The sequence below is a fragment of the Carcharodon carcharias genome (genome assembly GCF_017639515.1).
Source record: "Carcharodon carcharias isolate sCarCar2 chromosome X unlocalized genomic scaffold, sCarCar2.pri SUPER_X_unloc_4, whole genome shotgun sequence".
Taxonomy (NCBI): domain Eukaryota; kingdom Metazoa; phylum Chordata; class Chondrichthyes; order Lamniformes; family Lamnidae; genus Carcharodon; species Carcharodon carcharias.
This window is the reverse complement of record NW_024470881.1, coordinates 44,919-63,899: the sequence shown is the minus strand read 5'-3', so window position 1 is coordinate 63,899 and position 18,981 is coordinate 44,919. Positions and strand designations below refer to the sequence as shown.

The 18,981-nt window shown below is 54.1% G+C and overlaps 1 protein-coding gene across 1 annotated transcript in view; it reads left to right on the top strand.

Annotated features, from left to right (window-relative positions):
* Positions 1-594: 594 nt before the first annotated feature.
* Positions 595-18,981, top strand: part of LOC121275098 (mitochondrial carnitine/acylcarnitine carrier protein-like) — a 42,520-nt gene continuing 24,133 nt past the window's right edge. The window contains exon 1 of the mRNA XM_041182509.1: positions 595-826. Coding sequence (XP_041038443.1) covers positions 725-826 — 102 coding nt within the window. The 5' untranslated portion in view covers positions 595-724. The remainder of the gene's footprint in view (positions 827-18,981) is intronic.

Below are 18,981 nucleotides of genomic sequence, written 5' to 3'. Positions count from 1 at the left end.
CACACAATGTCCCTTAAACACCCACACATTGTCCCTTAAAGACCCACACACTGTCCATTTAATACCCACACACTGTCCCTTAAACACCCCACACACTGTCCCTTAAACACCCACACACTGTCCCTTTAATACCCCACACTGTCCCTTAAACACCCACACACTGTCCCTTAAACACCCACACACTGTCCCTTAAACACCCACACATTGTCCCTTTAATACCCACACACTGTCCCTTAAACACCCGCACACTGTCCCTTAAACACCCACACACTGTCCCTTAAACACCCACACACTGTCCCTTAAATACCCACACACTGACCATTAAACACCCACACACTGTCCCTTAAACACCCACACACTGTCCCTTTAATACCCACACACTGTCCCTGAAACACCCACACACTGTCCCTTAAACACCCCACACACTGTCCCTTAAATACTCACACATTGTCCCTTAAGCACCCACACACTGTCCCTTTTACTAGCACCCCACACACACCCTCCTCCCCCTGCCTGCTCACCCTGTCCCTCTGTGATAACACCTGCTCCCTGTAGATTTGAGGGCAGCACTGGGCGTCACTGTTGGGAGGTAGCGATGCGGGTCGGTCGGTTGGGAGGGCTGTTCTCATGTGACAGCTCCTAGAGCGATAGAGAGAGAGAGAGAGAGAGAGAGACCCCGCTCTGCAAGCAATGCCACTGGCAGTGAGGAGGAGGAGGAGGAGAGATGGTCAAATCGCAGCCGGTCAGTCCCCTGAGGAACCTGCTGGCCGGGGGAGTCGGTGGAGTGTGCTTGATAGTTGCTGGTCATCCCCTGGACACGATCAAAGTAAGAGACCCGCGGAGTTTTAAAAGTTTTAAAAGTTTGTCGCCCAGACGTTTGTCAGAACGAGTTCTGCTCTCTCGACTTGCTCTGCCACTATCTCCCCTCTAGTCAGGGTGCCCTGCATTAACTTGACCGAGATACCGGGGTGGGCGAACCGTTCTGGCAGCCAAATCAGGCTCAGAAATCTTGAACGAAACCAGAATAACCTGGAAAAACTCAGCAGGTCTGGCAGCATCTGGGGAGAGGGGGAGCACAGTTCACCTTTGGAGTCCTCATGACCCTTCAACAGAACTAAGGGAAAATAGGAAAGGGGTGAAATATAAGCTGGTTTAAGAGGGGGGGTGGGACAGGTAGAGCTGGATCGAGGGCCAGTGATAGGTGGAGATAACCAAAAGATGTCACAGGCAAAAGGACAAAGAGGTGTTGAAGGTGGTGATATTATCTAAGGAATGTGCTAATTAAGGGTAGAAAGCAGGACGAGCAAGGTTCAGATACCCCTAGTGGGGGTGGGGTGGGGAGAAGGTACAGATACCCCTAGTGGGGGTGGGGTGGGGGGAAGGTACAGATAGACCTAGTGGGGGTGGGGTGGGGGGAAGGTACAGATAGCCCTAGTGGGGGTGGGGTGGGGGCAAGGTACAGATAGCCCTAGTGGGGGTGGGGTGGGGGGAAGGGATCGAAATAGGCTAAAAGGTAGAGATAAAACAATGGGTGGAAATACATTTAAAAGTAATGGAAATAAGTGGGAAAAGAAAAATCTATATAAATTATTGGAAAAAACAAAAAGGAGGCGGAATAAACGGAAAGGGGGTGGGGATGGGGGAGGGAGGTCAAGACCTAAAGTTGTTGAATTCAATATTCAGTCCGGAAGGCTGTAAAGTGCCTAGTCGGAAGATGAGGTGTTGTTCCTCCAGTTTGCGTTGGGCTTCACTGGAACAATGCAGCAAGCCAAGGACAGACATGTGGGCAAGAGAGCAGGGTGGAGGTGTTAAGATGGCAAGCGACAGGGAGGTTTGGGTCATTCTTGCGGACAGACCGAAGGTGTTCTGCAAAGCGGTCGCCCAGTTTACGTTTGGTCTCTCCAATGTAGAGGAGACCATATTGGGAGCAGCGAATGCAGTAGACTAAATTGAGGGAAGTGCAAGTGAAATGCTGCTTCACTTGAAAGGCCCTTGGTTGGTGAGGAGGGGGGAAGTAAAGGGGCAGGTGTTGCATCTTCTGCGGTTGCATGGGAAGGTGCCGTGGGAGGGGGTTGAGGTGTAGGGGTGATGGAGGAGTGGACCAGGGTGTCCCGGAGGGAACGATCCCTACGGAATGCCGACAGTGGGGGTGAAGGGAAGATGTGTTTGGTGGTGGCATCATGCTGGAGTTGGCAGAAATGGTGGAGGATGGTCCTTTGAATGCGGAGGCTGGTGGGGTGATAAGTGAGGACAAGGGGGACCCTATCATGTTTCTGGGAGGGAGGAGAAGGCGTGAGGGCGGATGTGTGGGAGATGGGCCGGACACGGTTGAGGGCCCTGTCAACGACCGTGGGCGGAAAACCTCGGTTAAGGAAGAAGGAGGACATGTCAGAGGAACTGTTTTTGAAGGTAGCATCATCGGAACAGATGCGACGGAGGCGAAGGAACTGAGAGAATGGGATGGAGTCCTTACAGGAAGCGGGGTGTGAGGAGCTGTAGTCAAGGTAGCTGTGGGAGTCGGTAGGCTTGTAATGGATATTGGTGGACAGTCTATCACCAGAAATGGAGAGAGAGAGGTCAAGGAAGGGAAGGGAAGTGTCAGAGATGGACCACATGAAAATGATGGAGGGGTGGAGATTGGAAGCAAAATTAATAAATTTTTCCAGGTCCAGAAGAGAGCATGAAATCTTTCATTGTTAAATACAATGAGTGTGTTCTACCTGGAATGTCTCTGGGGCTATGTCTTCTGTTTGTACCTTAGCCACGGTTCAGCACTCATCTTAACTTTGAACCTTGGTCGCTTACCAAGGCTTCGAGGTTGTATAATCGCAGCCAAAGTCTGATCATTAACACAGTCCATGTCCTTCTTAATCCCCTTGCGTTTTTCATTTGCCATTTCTCTCTCTCTCTCTCTCTCTCTCACTTTCACTCCTTCATCCATCCCTCTCTCTGCTCACTCCACATTCCTGCTTTTGCACTCGCTCTTCATGCCCTCTCGCCCCCCCCCGCCCTCTTTCTTTAGCCTCCTCCCGCCGTCTCCCCTTCCTTTCATTGTCTCCTCTCTCCCCTTAATTTGGGCTCGATCTCTCTCTCTCTGTCTCTCTCTCTCTCCAGCTGCGAGGTGGGGAGAGGGGTTGTTGGGGGCAGGGGGGACAGGGGGGTTGGGTAGAGTACTCCTCTCCGAAGCAGACTCCCTGGGAATCGAGCCTCACTCCGGGAGCTCTTGGCCACACAAGGTGTGTTAACATGTGGCTGGACAGGTTAAACATCAACCTGTAGATCAATCCGGGGGCAGGCGGTAAGAGCGGGAGAGATTCCTCTGGTCAGTGATGTGGTGGAAGGACATTGCAGCTCTGCCATAGCTCCAGACAAGGTGCAGGTTAAAGTGGGAGTTGCTGCTTCAACTCAGATTCCCTCAGTGAACTGTCACTCACCCCCAATTCAACTTGTGTTTCTCTCTCACTCTCTCCCTCCCTCTCCGTCTCTCTCTTTCTGTCTCTCTCTGTCTCTCTCTCAGTCTCTGTCTCTCTCTCTGCCTTTCACTCTCTCTCTCTTTCTGTCTGTCTCTGTTTTGCACTCTTTTCTCTCTCTTACTCTCTGTCTCTTTCTTCCTCTGCATCTCTCTCTCTCCTTGTTTCTCTCTCTCTCTTGGTCTCTTTCTCGGTCTCTCTCTCTCTGTCTTTATCTCTCTCTGTCTCTCTTTTGCACTTTCTCTGTTTCTCACTCTCTGTCTCTCTCTGTGTTTCACTCTCTCTCTCTCTTGCTCTGTCTCCATCTCTCCCTCTCTCTCTTTCACACTCTCTCTGTTTCTCTCTCTCTCCCTGTCTCTTTCTTCCTCTTTGTCTCTCTCTCTCCGTCTCTCTCTATGTCTCTTCTCTGCCCCTCACTCTCTCTGTCTCTCTCCCTCTCTCTGTCTCTCTCTCTGACTTTATCTCTCTCTGTCTCTCTTTTGCACTCTCTGTTTCTCCCTCTCTATCTCTCTCTGTCCCTCTCTCTCTCTTTTTGTCTCTCTCTCTCTGCCCCCTCTCTCTCTCTGCCCCCCTCTCACTCTCTGCCCCCTCTCTCTCATTCTGCCCCCTCTCTCTCTCTCTGCCCCTCTCTCTCTCTCTCTGCCCCTCTCTCTCTCTCTCTGCCCCTCTCTCTCTCTCTGCCCCCCTCTCACTCTCTGCCCCCCTCTCTCTCTCTCTCTGCCCCTCTCTCTCTCTCTCTGCCCGTCTCTCTCTCTCTCTCTGCCCCTCTCTCTCTCTCTCTGCCCCTCTCTCTCTCTCTGCCCGTCTCTCTCTCTCTCTCTGCCCCTCTCTCTCTCTCTCTCTGCCCCTCTCTCTCTCTCTCTGCCCGTCCCTCTCTCTCTCTCTGCCCCTCTCTCTCTCTCTCTCTCTGCCCCTCTCTCTCTCTCTCTCTGCCCCTCTTTCTCTCTCTCTGTCTCCCTCTCTCTCTCTGTCTCCCTCTCTCTCTCTGTCTCCCTCTCTCACATTCACTCCAACTCTGACCCAGTTTCCGAACACTGACCCAGTCACCATGAGGACACCGATGTCAGAAATGCGAGCGAGCCCTCGCACCAACCACCCTTCACAAACAGGATGCCTATTGAGGTTGTTCAGTGAGAAGCGCTTTACCAAAGGGCTGCTCAGAAGGGAGTTCATTGTTAGGCTCTTGGTCCTTGCCAAATTCCTTCCCGTGCTTTTATTGGACTCAATGTGAATGGCCAGAGACACCATTTTCCTGTCTCCTAGTGACAGGATCCCAAATGGGCAACGTGACTGAACTCCTAAAATTTTTTATATGCAACCCACCCCCCTCACCCACCAGCCGCCCCACCGAACTACTCCCTGCCAACAAGGAGGGTTTAATAACCCTGGTTGAAGAGGGGCATTGCCCATCAGTGCAAGTTAGGAGGGGTGCCTGGGCTGCTGGCACTCCCTGGGGCTCCGTTACTCTAAAGGGGCTGAGATCCCAAACGAATCAGGAGCAGGAGGAGGCCATTCAGCCCCTCGAGCCTGCTGCCCCATTCAATAACACCATGGCTGATCTCCTACCTCGAATCCACTTTACCCACCATCAACCCCACACCCTGGCCCCCCCACTCCAACCACCACCCCCGCCTCCGCACGCGGCCCCCGCACCCCACCCCCACCTCCACCTCCACAACCGCCCCCCCACCCCCAGCCCCCGGCCCCTGCACCCCACCCCCACACCCCGGCTCCAGCACCCACCCCAACCCCTCGCACCTCACCCCACCCCCCTGCACCCAGCTCCCACCGCCCAACCCCCCCAGCCCCCGCACCCCACCCTCACCCCTGCTCCCACTCCCACCCCCACCCCCCCGCACCCCACCCCCACTTCCATCCCCACCCCACCCCCACCCCCCCGGCCCCAGCACCCCACCCCCACCCCCACTCCCATCCCCAGCCCACCCCCACACCCCACTCCCTTCCCCACCCCCACCCTGATACAGGGATATGGGGAAAGAGCAGGACAGTGGTATTAGTTTGGGATTGATACAGGGTTATGGCGAGAGAGTGGGGCAGTGGGATTAGTTTGGGATTGATACAGGGCTATGGGGAGAGAGCGGGGCAGTGGGATTAGTTTGGGATTGATACAGGGCTATGGGGAGAGAGCGGGGCAGGGGAATTAGTTTGGGGATTGATACAGGGCTATGGGGAGAGAGCGGGGCAGTGGGATTAGTTTGGGATTGATACAGGGCTATGGGGAGAGAGCAGGACAGTGGGATTAGTTTGGGATTGATACAGGGCTATGGGGAGAGAGTGGGACAGTGGGATTAGTTTCGGATTGATACAGGGCTATGGGGAGAGAGCGGGGCAGTGGGATTAGTTTGGGATCGATACAGGGCTATGGAGAGAGAGCGGGACAGTGGGATTAGTTTGGGGATTGATACAGGGCTATGGGGAGAGAACGGGGCAATGAGATTAGTTTGGGGATTGATACTGGGCTATGGGGAGACAGCAGGGCAGTGGGATTAGTTTGGGGATTGATACAGGGCTATGGGGAGAGAGTGGGGCAGTGGGATTAGTTTGGGGATTGATACAGGGCTATGGGGAGAGAGCGGGGCAGTGGGATTAGTTTGGGGATTGATACAGGGCTATGGGGAGAGAACGGGGCAATGAGATTAGTTTGGGGATTGATACTGGGCTATGGGGAGACAGCAGGGCAGTGGGATTAGTTTGGGAATTGATACAGGGCTATGGGGAGAGAGTGGGGCAGTGGGGTTAGTTTGGGATTGATACAGGGCTATGGGGAAAGAGCGGGGCAGTGGGATTAGTTTGGGAATGATATTGGGCTATGGGGAGACAGCAGGGCAGTGTGATTAGTGTGGGATTGATACAGGGCTATGGGGAGAGAGCGGGGCAGTGGGATTAGTTTGGGAATTGATACAGGGCTATGGGGAGAGAGTGGGGCAGTGGGGTTAGTTTGGGATTGATACAGGGCTATGGGGAAAGAGCGGGGCAGTGGGATTAGTTTGGGGATTGATACAGGGCGATGGGGAGAGAGCAGGGCAGTGTGATTAGTGTGGGATTGATACAGGGCTATGGGGAGAGAGTGGGGCAGTGGGATTAGTTTGGGAATGATACAGGGCAATGGAGAGAGAGAAGGGCAGTGGGATTAGTTTGGGATTGATACAGAGTAATGGGGAGAGAGTTGCGCAGTGGGATTAGTTTGGGATTGATACAGGGATCCCTATCTTTGTAACCTCCGACAACCCCTACACCCCTCCCTATCTCTGTAACCTGCTCCAGCCCCGACAACCCGCCCTCTCTCTGTAACGTCCTCCAGCCCCTACAATGCTCCCTATCTCTGTAACCTCGTACAACCCCTACAACCCTCCTTATCTCTGTAACCTCCTCCAGGCCTACAACCCTCCCTATCTCTGTAACCTCGTACAGCCCCTACAACACTCCCTATCTCTGTAACCTCATCCAGCCCCCACAACCCTCCTTATCCCTGTAACCTCCTCCAGCCGCTACAACCCTCCCTATCTCTGTAACCTCCTCCAGCCCCTACAACCCTCCCTGTCTCTGTAACCTCCCAGACCTCCTACAAACCTCCTTATCTCTGTAACCTCCTCCAGCACCTACAACCCTCCCTATCTCTGTAACCTCCTCCAGTCCCTACAAACCTCCCTATCTCAGTAACCTCCTCCCGCCCCTACGACCCTCCCTATCTCTGTAACCTCCTCCAGCCCCTACAACCCTCCCTATCTCTGTAACCTCCTCCAGCCCTGACAAACCTCCCTATCTCTGTAAACTCCTCCAGCCCTGACAAACCTCCCTATCTCTGTAACCTCCTCCAGCCCCTACAACCCGCCCTATCACTGCAACCTCCTCCACACCCTACACCCCTACCTATCTCTGTAACCTCCTCCAGCCCCTACAACCCTCCCTAGCTCTGTAACTTCCTCCAGCCCTGACACCCCTCCCTATCTCTGTAACCTCCACCAGCCCCTACAACCCTCCTCACCACTGTAACCTCCTCCAGCCCCAACAATGCCAACTATCTCTGTAACCTCCTCCAGCCCCTACACCCCTACCTATCTCTGAAACCTCCTCCACCCCTACACCCCTCCCTATTTCTGTAACCTCCTCCAGCACCTACACCCCGCCCCATCTCTGTAACCTCCACCAGCTGCTACACCCCTCCTTATGTCTGTAAACTCTTCCAGCCCCTACAACCCTCCCTATCTATGTAACCTCCTGCAGCTCCTATACATTCCCTATCTCCGTAACGTCCTCCAGCTCCTATAACCCGCCCTATCTCTGTAACCTCCTCCAGCACTGACACCCCTCCCTATCTCTGTAATCTGCTCCAGCCCCTACAACACTCCCTCTCTCTGTAACGTCCTCCAGCCCCTACAATGCTCCCTATATCTGTAAACTCGTACAGCCCCTACAACCCTCTCTATCTCTGTAACCTCATCCAGCCCCCACAACACTCATCTCTGTAACCTCCTCCAGCCCCTACAACCCTCGCAATCTATGCAACCTCCTCCAGCCCCTACAACCCTCCCTATCTCTGTAAACCACTCCAGCCCCTACGACCCGCCCTATCCCTGTAACCACCTCCACCCCTCCCCAACTCTGAAACCTCCTCCAGCCCCTACAAACCCTCCCTATCTCTATAACCTCCTCCAGACCTGACAACCCTCCCTATCTCTGTAACCTCCTCCAGCCCCTACAACCCTCCCTATCTCTGTAACATCCCAGAAATCCTACAACCCTCCCTATCTCTGTAACCTCCTCCAGCCCCTAAACCCTCCCTATCTATGTTACGTCCTCTAGACCCTACAAACCTCCTTATCTCAATAACCTCCTCCAGCCCCTACGACCTTCCCTATCTCTGCAACCTCCTCCAGGCCCTACAACCCTCCCTATCTCAGTTACCTCTTCCAGAACCTACGAACCTCCCTATCTCTGTAACTACCTCCAACCCCTACACACCTCCCCAACTCTGAAACCACCTCCACCCCCTACAACCCTCTCTATTTCTGTAACCTACTCCAGCCCTGAGAGCCCTCCCTATCTCTGAAACCTCCTGCAGCCCCTACAACCCTCCCTATCTCTGTAACTTCCTCCAAACCCTACACCCCTACCTATCTCTGTAACCTCCTCCAACCCCTACAACCCTCCCTAACTCTGTAACGTCCTCGAGCCCCTACAGCCCTCCTTATCTCTGTAACATCCTTCAGCCCCTACAACACTATCTCTGTAACCTCCTCCAGCCCCTGCAACCCTCCCTATCTCTGAAACCTCCTCCAGTACCTACACCCCTCCCTATCTCTGTAACCTCCGCCAGCCCCTACAACCCTCCCTATCTCTGTAACCTCCTCCAGCCCCTACAACACTCCTTATCTCTGTAACCTCCTCCAGGCCCTACAACCCTAACTATCTCGGTAACATCCTCCAGCCCCTAAACCCCTTCCTATCTCTGTAACCTCCTCCAGCCACTACGACCTTCCCTCACTCTGTAACCTCCTCCACCCCCTAAAACCTTCGCTATCTCTGTAACCTCCTCCAGCCGCTACAAACCTCCCTATCTCTGTCATCTCCTCCAGCCCCTACAAACCTACTTATCTCTGTAACCTCCTCCAGACCCTACACCCCTCCCTATCTCTGTAACCTCCTCCAGCCCCTACAACCCACCCCATCTCTGTAAACTCCTCCAGCCCCTACAACTCTCCCTATCTCTGAAACCTCCTGCAGGCCCGACAACCCTTCCTACCTCTGTTACTTCGTCCAGCCCCTACAACCCTCCCTATCTCTGTAACCTCCTCCAGTCCCGAAACCCCTCCCTATCTCTGTAACCTCCTCCAGCGCCTACAACCCTCGCTATCTCTGTAACCTCCTCCAGCACCTACAACCCTCCCTATCTCAGTAACCTCCTCCTGCCCATACAACCCTCCATATCTCTGTAACCTCCTCCAGCCCCTACACCACTCACTATCTCTGTAACCTCCTCCAGCCCCTACAACTCTCCCTATCTCAGTAACCTCCTCCTGCCCATACAACCCTCCATATCTCTGTAACCTCCTCCAGCCCCTACACCACTCACTATCTCTGTAACCTCCTCCAGCCCCTACACCGCTCCCTATCTCTGTAACCTCCACCAGCCCCTACAACCCTCCCTATCTCTGTAACCTCCTCCAGCCCCAACAACCCCCCTATCTCTGTAACCTCCTCCAGCTCCTACACGCCTCCTTATCTCGGTAATTTCCTCCAGCCCCTACAACCCTACCTATCTCTGGAACCTCCTCCAGCCCCTACACACCTTTCTCTGTAACCTCCTCCAGCTCCAATAACCCCCCCTATCTCTGTAACCTCCTCCATCCCCTACACCCTTTCCTATCTCTGTAACCTCCTCCAGCCCCTACACCCCTTCCTATCTCTGTAATCTCCACCAGCCCCTACAACTCTCCCTATCTCTGTAACCTCTTCCAGCCCCTACGACGCTCCCTATCTCTGGAACCTCCTTTTTCCCCTACACCCCTCCCTATCTCTGTATTCTCTTCCAGACCATACAACTCTCCATATCTCTGTAACCTCCTCCAGCCCCTACAACCCTCCCTATCTCTGTAAACTCCACCAGCATTGACACCCCTCCCTATCTCTGTAAACTCCTCCAGCCCCTACAACCCTCCCTATCTCTCAAACCTCCTCCAGTACCTAACCACTCCCTATCTCTGTAACCTCCTCCAGCCCCTACAACCCTCCCTATCTCTGTAACCTCCTCCAGCCCCTACAACCCTCCCAGTCTCTGTAACCTCCCAGAACTCCTACAAACCTCCTTATCTCTGTAACCTCCTCCAGCACCTACAAACCTCCCTATCTATGTTACCTCCTCCAGTCCCTACAAACCTCCCTATCTCTGTAACCTCCTCCACCCCCTACACCCCTCACCAACTCTGAAACCTCCTCCAGCCCTGACAACCCTCCCTATCTCTGTAACCTCCTCCAGCCCTGAAAAACCTCCCTATCTCTGTAACCTCCTCCAGCCCCTACAACCCGCCCTATCACTGTAACCTCCTCCACACCCTACACCCCTACCTATCTCTGTAACCTCCTCCAGCCCCTACAACCCTCCCTAGCTCTGTAACTTCCTCCAGCCCTGACACCCCTCCCTATCTCTGTAACCTCCACCAGCCCCTACACCCCTCCTCATCACTGTAACCTCCTCCAGCCCCTACAATGCCAACTATCTCTGTAACCTCCTCCAGCCCCTACACCCCTCCCCATCTCTGTAATCTCCACCAGCTGCTACACCCCTCCTTATGTCTGTAAACTCTTCCAGCCCCTACAATCCTAATTATCTCTGCAACCTCCTCCAGCCCCTACACCCCTCCCTATCTATGTAACCTCCTCCAGCTCCTATACCTTCCCTATCTCCGTATCCTCCTCCAGCTCCTATAACCCGCCCTAACTCTGTAACCTCCTCCAGCACTGACACCCCTCCCTATCTCTGTAACCTCCTCCAGCCCCTACAATGCTCCCTATCTCTGTAACCTTCTCCAGCCCCTACAATGCTCCCTATCTCTGTAACCTCGTACAGCCCCTACAATCCTCTCTATCTCTGTAACCTCATCCAGCCCCAACAACACTCCTTATCTCTGTAACCTTCTCCAGCCCCTACAACCCTCGCAATCTCTGCAACCTCCTCCAGCCCCTACAACCCTCCCTAACTCTGTAACATCCCAGAAATCCTACAACACTCCCTATCTCTGTAAACCCCTCCAGCCCCTACGACCCTCCCTATCTCTGTAACCAACTCCACCCCTCCCCAACTCTGAAACCTCCTCCAGCCCCTACAACCCTCCCTATCTCTGTAACCTCCTCCAGACCTGACAACCCTCCCTATCTCTGTAACCTCCTCCAGCCCCAAAAACCCGCCCTATCTCTGTAACCTCCTCCACACCCTACACCCTTACCTATCTCTGTAACCTCCTCCAGCCCCTACAAGCCTCCCTATCTCTGTAACATCCCAGAAATCCTGCAACCCTCCCTATCTCTGTAACCTCCTCCAGCCCCAACAAACCCCCCTATCTCGGTAACCTCCTCCAGCCCCTACACCCCTCCTTATCTCGGTAACCTCCTCCAGCCCCTACAACCCTACCTATCTCTGGAAACTCCTCCGGCCCCTACACCCCTTTCTCTGTAACCTCCTCCAGTCCCTACACCCCTCCATATCTCTCTAACCTCGTCCTGCCCCTACAAATCTCCCTATCTCTTTAACCTCCACCAGTCCCTACAACCCTCCCTATCACTGTAACCTCCTCCAGTCCGTACAAACATCCCTATCTGTTACCTCGTCCAGCACCTACAACGCTCCCTATCTCTGTAACCTCCTCCAGTCCGTACAAACCTCCCTATCTCTATTACCTCGTCCAGCATCTACAACCCTCCCTATCTCTGTAACCTACTCCACCCCCTACACCCCTCCATATCTCGGTAACCTCCTCCAGCCCCTAGAACCCTCCCTATCTCTGTAACCAACTCCAGCCCCTACACCCCTCCTTATCTCAATAACCTCCTCCAGCCCCTACAATCCTCCCTATCTCTGTAACCTCCTCCAGCCCCTACACCTCTTCCTCTGTTATCTCTCCAGCTCCAATAACCCTCCCTATGTCTGTAACTTCCTCCAGCCCCTACACCTTTTCCTATCTCTGTAACCTCCTCCAGCCCCTACACCGCTTCCTATCCCTGTAACCTCCTCCAGCCCCTACAACCCTAACTATCTCTGTAACCTCGTCCAGCCCCCATGCCCCTCCCTATCTCTGTAACCTCCTCCAGCCACTACTACCCTCCCTATCTCTGTAAATTCCTCCAGCTCCTACAATCCTAATTATTTCTGTAACCTCCTACAGAACCCTACACCCCTCCCTATCTCTGTAACCTAGTCCAGCTCCTACACCACTCCGTATCTCTGTAACCTCCTCCACCCCTACAACCCTCCCTATCTCTGTAACCTCCTCCAGTCCGTACAAACCTCCCTATCTCTGTTACCTCGTCCAGCCCCTACAACCCTCCCTATCTCTGTAACCTCTCGCAGTCGCTACACCCCTCCCTATCTCTGTAATCTCCTCCAGCCCCTACAACCCTCCATATCCCTGTAACCTCCTCCAGCCCCTATGACCCTCCCTATCTCTGTAACCTCCTCCAACCCCTACACCCCTCCCTATCTCTGCAACCTCCTCCAGCCCCTACAACCCTCCCTATCTCTATGACCTCCTCCAGCCCCTACACCCCTCCTTATCTCGGTAACCTCCTACAGCCCATACAACCGTCCCTATCTCTGTAACCTCCTACACCCCCTACACGTCCCTATCTCTGTAACCTCGTCCAGCCCCTACAACCCTCCCTATCTCTGTCACCACCTCCAGCCCCTACACCCCTCCTTATCTCGAAAACCTCCTCCAGCCCCTACAGCTCTCCCAATCTCTGTAACCTCCTCCATCACCTACACACCCCCTACCTCTGTATCCAATTCCAGCCCGTACAACTCTCCCTATCTCTGTAACCTCCACCAGCCCCTACAACCCTCCCTATCTCTGTAACGTCCTCCAGCCCATACAACCCTCGCAATCTCTGTAAACTCCTCCAGCCCCTACACCCATCCCTCTCTCTTTAACCTCCTCCAGCCCCTACAATCCTACCTATCTCTGTAACCTCCTCCAGCCTTTACACCCCTCTCTATCTCGGTAACCTCCACCAGCCACTACGAACCTCCGTATCTCTGTAACCTCCTCCAGTCCCTACAACCCTCCCTATCTCTGTAACCTCCTCCAGCCCCTACACACCTCCCTATCTCTGTAACCTCCTCCAGCTCCTTCACCCTCCCTATCTCTGTAACCTCCTCCACCCCTACACCCCTCCCTATCTCTGTAACCTCCTCCAGCCCCTACACCCCTCCCTATCTCTCTAACCCCCTCCAGCCCCTACAACCCTCCTGATCTCTGTAACCTCCTCCAGCCCCTACAACCCTCCCTATCTCTGTAAACCGGGATCGCAATGACACCCCTCCTGATCTCTGTAAACTCCTCCAGCCCCTACACCCCTTCCTATCTCTGTAAACTCCACGAGCCCCTACAACCCTCCCTATCTCTGTAACCTCCTCCAGCCCCTACAACACTCCTTATCTCATGTAAGCTCCTCCAGCCCCTACAACCCTAACTATCTCTGTCACCTCTTCCAGCCCCTATTCCCCCCCCATCTCTGTAACCTCCTCCAGCCACTACGACCCTCCCTATCACTGTAACCTACTCCACGCCCTACACCCTTCCCTATCTCTGTAACCTCCTCATCCCCTACAACCCTCCCTATCTCTGTAACCTCCTCCAGCTCCTACAACCCACCCTATCTCTGCAACCTCCTCCAGACCCTACAACCCTAATTATCTCTGTAACCTCCTCCAGAAACCTAAACCCCTCCCTATCTCTGTAACCTACTCCAGCTCCTACAACCCTCCCTATCTCTGTACCTCCTCGAGTCCTTACAAACCTCCCTATGTCTGTAACCTCCTCCAGTCCCTACAACCCTCCCTATCTCTGGAACCTCCTCCAGACCCTACAACCCTCCCTATCTCTGTAACCTCCTCCAGCACCTACACCCCTCCATATCTCTCTAACCTCGTCCAGCCCCTACAACACTCCCTATCTCTGTAACCTCCTCCAGCCCCTACAACCCTCCCTATCTCTGTAACCTCCTCCAGCCCCTACAAACCTCCCTATCTCTGTAACCTCCTCCAGCCCCTACAACCCTAACAATCTCTCTAACCTCCTCCAGCCCCTACACCCCTCCATATCTCTGTAACCTCCTCCTGCCCCAACACCCCTCCCTATTTCTGTAACCTCCTCCACCCCAACACCCCTCCCTACCTCTGTAACCTTGTCCAGCCCCTACACCCCTCCCTATCTCTGTAACCTCCTCCAGCACCTACACCCCTTCCTATCTCTGTAACCTCCTCCAGCCCCTACAACCCTCTCTATCTCTGTAACCTCCACCAGCCCCTACAACCCCCCCTTATCTCTGCAACCGCCTCCAGCCCATGCACCCCCCCTTATCTCTGTAACCTCCTCCAGCCCCTACAACCCTACCTCTGTAACCTTGTCCAGCCCCTACACCCCTCCATATCTCTGTAACCTCCTCCTGCCCCAACACCCCTCCCTATTTCTGTAACCTCCTCCACCCCAACACCCCTCCCTACCTCTGTAACCTTGTCCAGCCCCTACACCCCTCCCTATCTCTGTAACCTCCTCCAGCACATGCACCCCCCCTTATCTCTGCAACCTCCTCCAGCCCATGCACCCCCCCTTATCTCTGTAACCTCCTCCAGCCCCTACAACCCTACCTCTGTAACCTCGTCCAGCCCCTACACCCCTCCCGATTTCTGTAACCTCCTCCAGCCCCTAAATCCTCCCTATCTCTGTAACCTCCTCCAGCCCCTATAACCCTCCCCATCTCTGTAAACTCCTCCAGCCCCTACAACTCTCCCTATCTCTGTAACCTCCTCCAGCCCCTACATCCCTTCCTCTGTAACTTCCTCCAGCTCCAATAACCCTCCCTATCTCTGTAACCTCCTCCAGCCCCTACAACCCTCCCTATCTCTGTAACCTCCTCCAGCCCCTACACCGCTTCCTATCTCTGTAACCTCCACCAGCCCCTACAACCCTCACTATCTCTGTAACCTCCTCCAGCCCCTACGACGCTCCCTATCTCTGTAACCTTCTCCAACCCCTACACCCCCGCATCTCTGTATCCACTTTCAGCCCGTACAACACTCCCTATCTGTGTAACCTCTTCCAGCCTCTACAACCCTCCCTATCTCTGTAGCCTCCTCCAGCCCCTACAACCCTCCCTATCTCTGTAACCTCCTCCAGCCCCTACACCCCTCCCTATCTCTGTAACCTCCTCTAGCCCCTACAACCCTCCTTATCTCTGTAACCTCCTACAGCCCCTAGAAATCTAAGTATCTCTGTAACCTCCTCCAGCCCCTACACCCCTCCATATCTCTGTAACCACTGTCAGCCTCTACACCCCTCCCTATCTCTGTAAACTACTCCACCCCTACACCTCTCCTTATCTCTGTAACTTCCTCCAGCCCCTACACCCCTACTTATCTCTGTAATCTCTTCCAGCCCCTACAACCCTCCTTATCCCTGTAACCTCCTCCAGCCCCTACAACCCTCCCTATCTTTGTAACCTCCTCCAGCCCCTACAACCCTCCCCATCTCTGCAAACTCCTCCAGCCCCTATAACTCTCCCTAAATCTATAAACTCCTCCAGCCCCTACAAACCTTCCTATCTCTGTAACCTCGTCCAGACCCAACAAACCTCCCTATCTCTGTAACCTCATCCAGTCCCTACACCCCTCCCTATCTCTCTAACCTCGTCCTGCCCCTACAACTCTCCCTATCTCTGTAACCTCCTCCTGCCCCTACAACCCTCCCTATCTATGTAACCTTGTCCAGCCCCTACAAACCTCCCTATCCCTGTAACCTCCTCCAGTCCATACAACCCTCCCTATCTCTGTAACCTCCTCCAGCCCCTACACCCCTCCTGATCTCTGTAACCTACTCCAGCCCCTACAACCCTCCCTATCTCTGTAAACTCCTCCAGCCCCTACAGCCTTCCCTAGCTCTGTAACCTCCTCCAGCCCCTACAACTCTCCCTATCTCTGTAACCTCAGCCAATCCCTACAAACCCACACAATCTCTGTAACCTCCTCCACCCCTACACCCCTCCTTATCTCTGTAACCTCCCCCAGCCCCTACAACCCTCCCTATCTCTGAAACCTCCTCCAGTATCTACACCCCCCATATCTCTGTAACCTCCTCCAGCCCCTACAACCCTCCCTATCTCTGTAACCTCCTCGAGTCCCTACAAACCTCCCTATGTCTGTAACCTCCTCCAGTCCCTACACCTCTCCCTATCTCTGTAACCTCCTCCAGCCCCTAAAACCCTCCCTATCTCTGTAACCTCCTCCAGCACCTGCACCCCTCCATATCTCTCTAACCTCGTCCAGCCCCTACAACCCTCCTTATCTCTCTAACCTCCTCCAGCCCCTACACCCCTCCATATCTCTGTAACCACCTCCTGCCCCAACATCCCTCCCTATTTCTGTAACCTCCTCCACCCCTACACCCCTCCCTACCTCTGTAACCTTGTCCAGCCCAAGCACCCCCCCTTATCTCTGTAACCTCCTCCAGCCCCTACAACCCTCCCTAACTCTGTAACCTCCTCCAGCCCCTATAACCCTCCCCAGCTCTGTAAACTCCGCCAGCCCCTACAACTCTCCCTATCTCTGTAACCTCCTCCAGCCCCTACACCCCTTCCTATCTCTGTAACCTCCTCCAGCCCCTACACCGCTTCCTATCTCTGTAACCTCCACCAGCCCCTACAACGCTCACTATCTCTGTAACCTCCTCCATCCCCTACACCCCCCCTATCTCTGTATCCACTTCCAGCCCGTACAACTCTCCCTATCTGTGTAACCTCCTCCAGCCCCTACAACCATCCCTATCTCTGTAGCCTCCTCCAGCCCCTACAACCCTCACAATCTCTGTAACCTCCTCCAGCCCCTACACCCCTCCCTATCTCTGTAACCTCCTCCAGCTCCTACAACACTCCTTATCTCTGTAACCTCCTCTAGCCCCTACAAACCTCCTTATCTCTGTAACCTCCTACAGCCCCTAGAAACCTAAGTATCTCTGTAACCTCCTCCAGCCCCTACACCCCTCCATATCTCTGTAACCACCGCCAGCCTCTACACCCGTCCCTATCTCTGTAAACTACTCCACCCCTACACCCCTCCTTATCTCTGTAACTTCCTCCAGCCCCTACACCCCTACTTATCTCTGTAACCTCCTCCAGCCCCTACAACCCTAAGTATCTAAGTAACCTCCTCCAGCCCCTACACCCCCTCCCTATCTCTGTAACGTCCTCCAGCCGCTATGACCTTCCCTATCTTTGTAACCTCCTCCAGCCCCTACAACCCTCCCCATCTCTGCAAACTCCTCCAGCCCCTATAACTCTCCCTAAATCTATAAACTCCTCCAGCCCCTATAACTCTCCCTAAATCTATAAACTCCTCCAGCCCCTACAAACCTTCCTACCTCTGTAACCTCGTCCAGACCCAACAAACCTCCCTATCTCTGTAACCTCATCCAGTCCCTACACCCCTCCCTATCTCTCTAACCTCGTCCTGCCCCTACAACTCTCCCTATCTCTGTAACCTCCTCCTGCCCCTACAACCCTCCCTATCTATGTAACCTTGTCCAGCCCCTACAAACCTCCCTATCCCTGTAACCTCCTCCAGTCCATACAACCCTCCCTATTCCCTATCTCTGTAACCTCCTCCAGCCCCTACACCCCTCCTGATCTCTGTAACCTACTCCAGCCCCTACAACCCTCCCTATCTCTGTAAACTCCTCCAGCCCCTACAGCCTTCCCTAGCTCTGTAACCTCCTCCAGCCCCTACAACTCTCCCTATCTCTGTAACCTCAGCCAATCCCTACAACCCACACAATCTCTGTAACCTCCTCCACCCCTACACCCCTCCTTATCTCTGTAACCTCCTCCAGCCCCTACAACCCTCCCTATCTCTGAAACCTCCTCCAGTATCTACACCCCCCATATCTCTGTAACCTCCTCCAGCCCCTACAACCCTCCCTATCTCTGTAACCTCCTCGAGTCCCTACAAACCTCCCTATGTCTGTAACCTCCTCCAGTCCCTACAACCCTCCCTATCTCTGTAACCTCCTCCAGCCCCTACACCCCTCCCTATCTCTGTAACCTCCTCCAGCCCCTACAAACATCCTTATCTCTGTAACCTCCTCCAGCACCTACAATACTCCCTATATCTGTAACATCCTCCAGCCCCTACAACCCTCCCTATCTCTCTAACCTACTCCAGGCCCTACCACCCTCCCTATCTCTGTAACCTCCTCCTGCCCCAACATCCCTCTCTATTTCTGTAACCTCCTCCAGCCACTACAACCCTCCTTACGTCTGTAACCTCCTCCAGCCCCTACTACCCTCCCTATCTCTGTAAACTCCGCCAGCCCCTACAACTCTCCCAACTCTGTAACCTCCTCCAGCTCCAATAACCCTCCCTATCTCTGTAACCCTCCTCCAGCTCCTACAACACTCCCTTATCTCTGTAACCTCCTCTAGCCCCTACAACCCTCCCTATCTCTGTAACCTCCTACAGCCCCTAGAAACCTAAGTATCTCTGTAACCCTCCTCCAGCCCCTACAACCCCTCCATATCTCTGTAACCACCGCCAGCCTCTACACCCCTCCCTATCTCTGTAAACTACTCCACCCCTACACCCCTCCTTATCTCTGTAACTTCCTCCAGCCCCTACACCCCTACTTATCTCTGTCACCTCCTCCAGCCCCTACAACCCTCCTTATCCCTGTAACCTCCTCCAGCCCCTACAACCCTAAGTATCTCTGTAACCTCCTCCAGCCCCTAC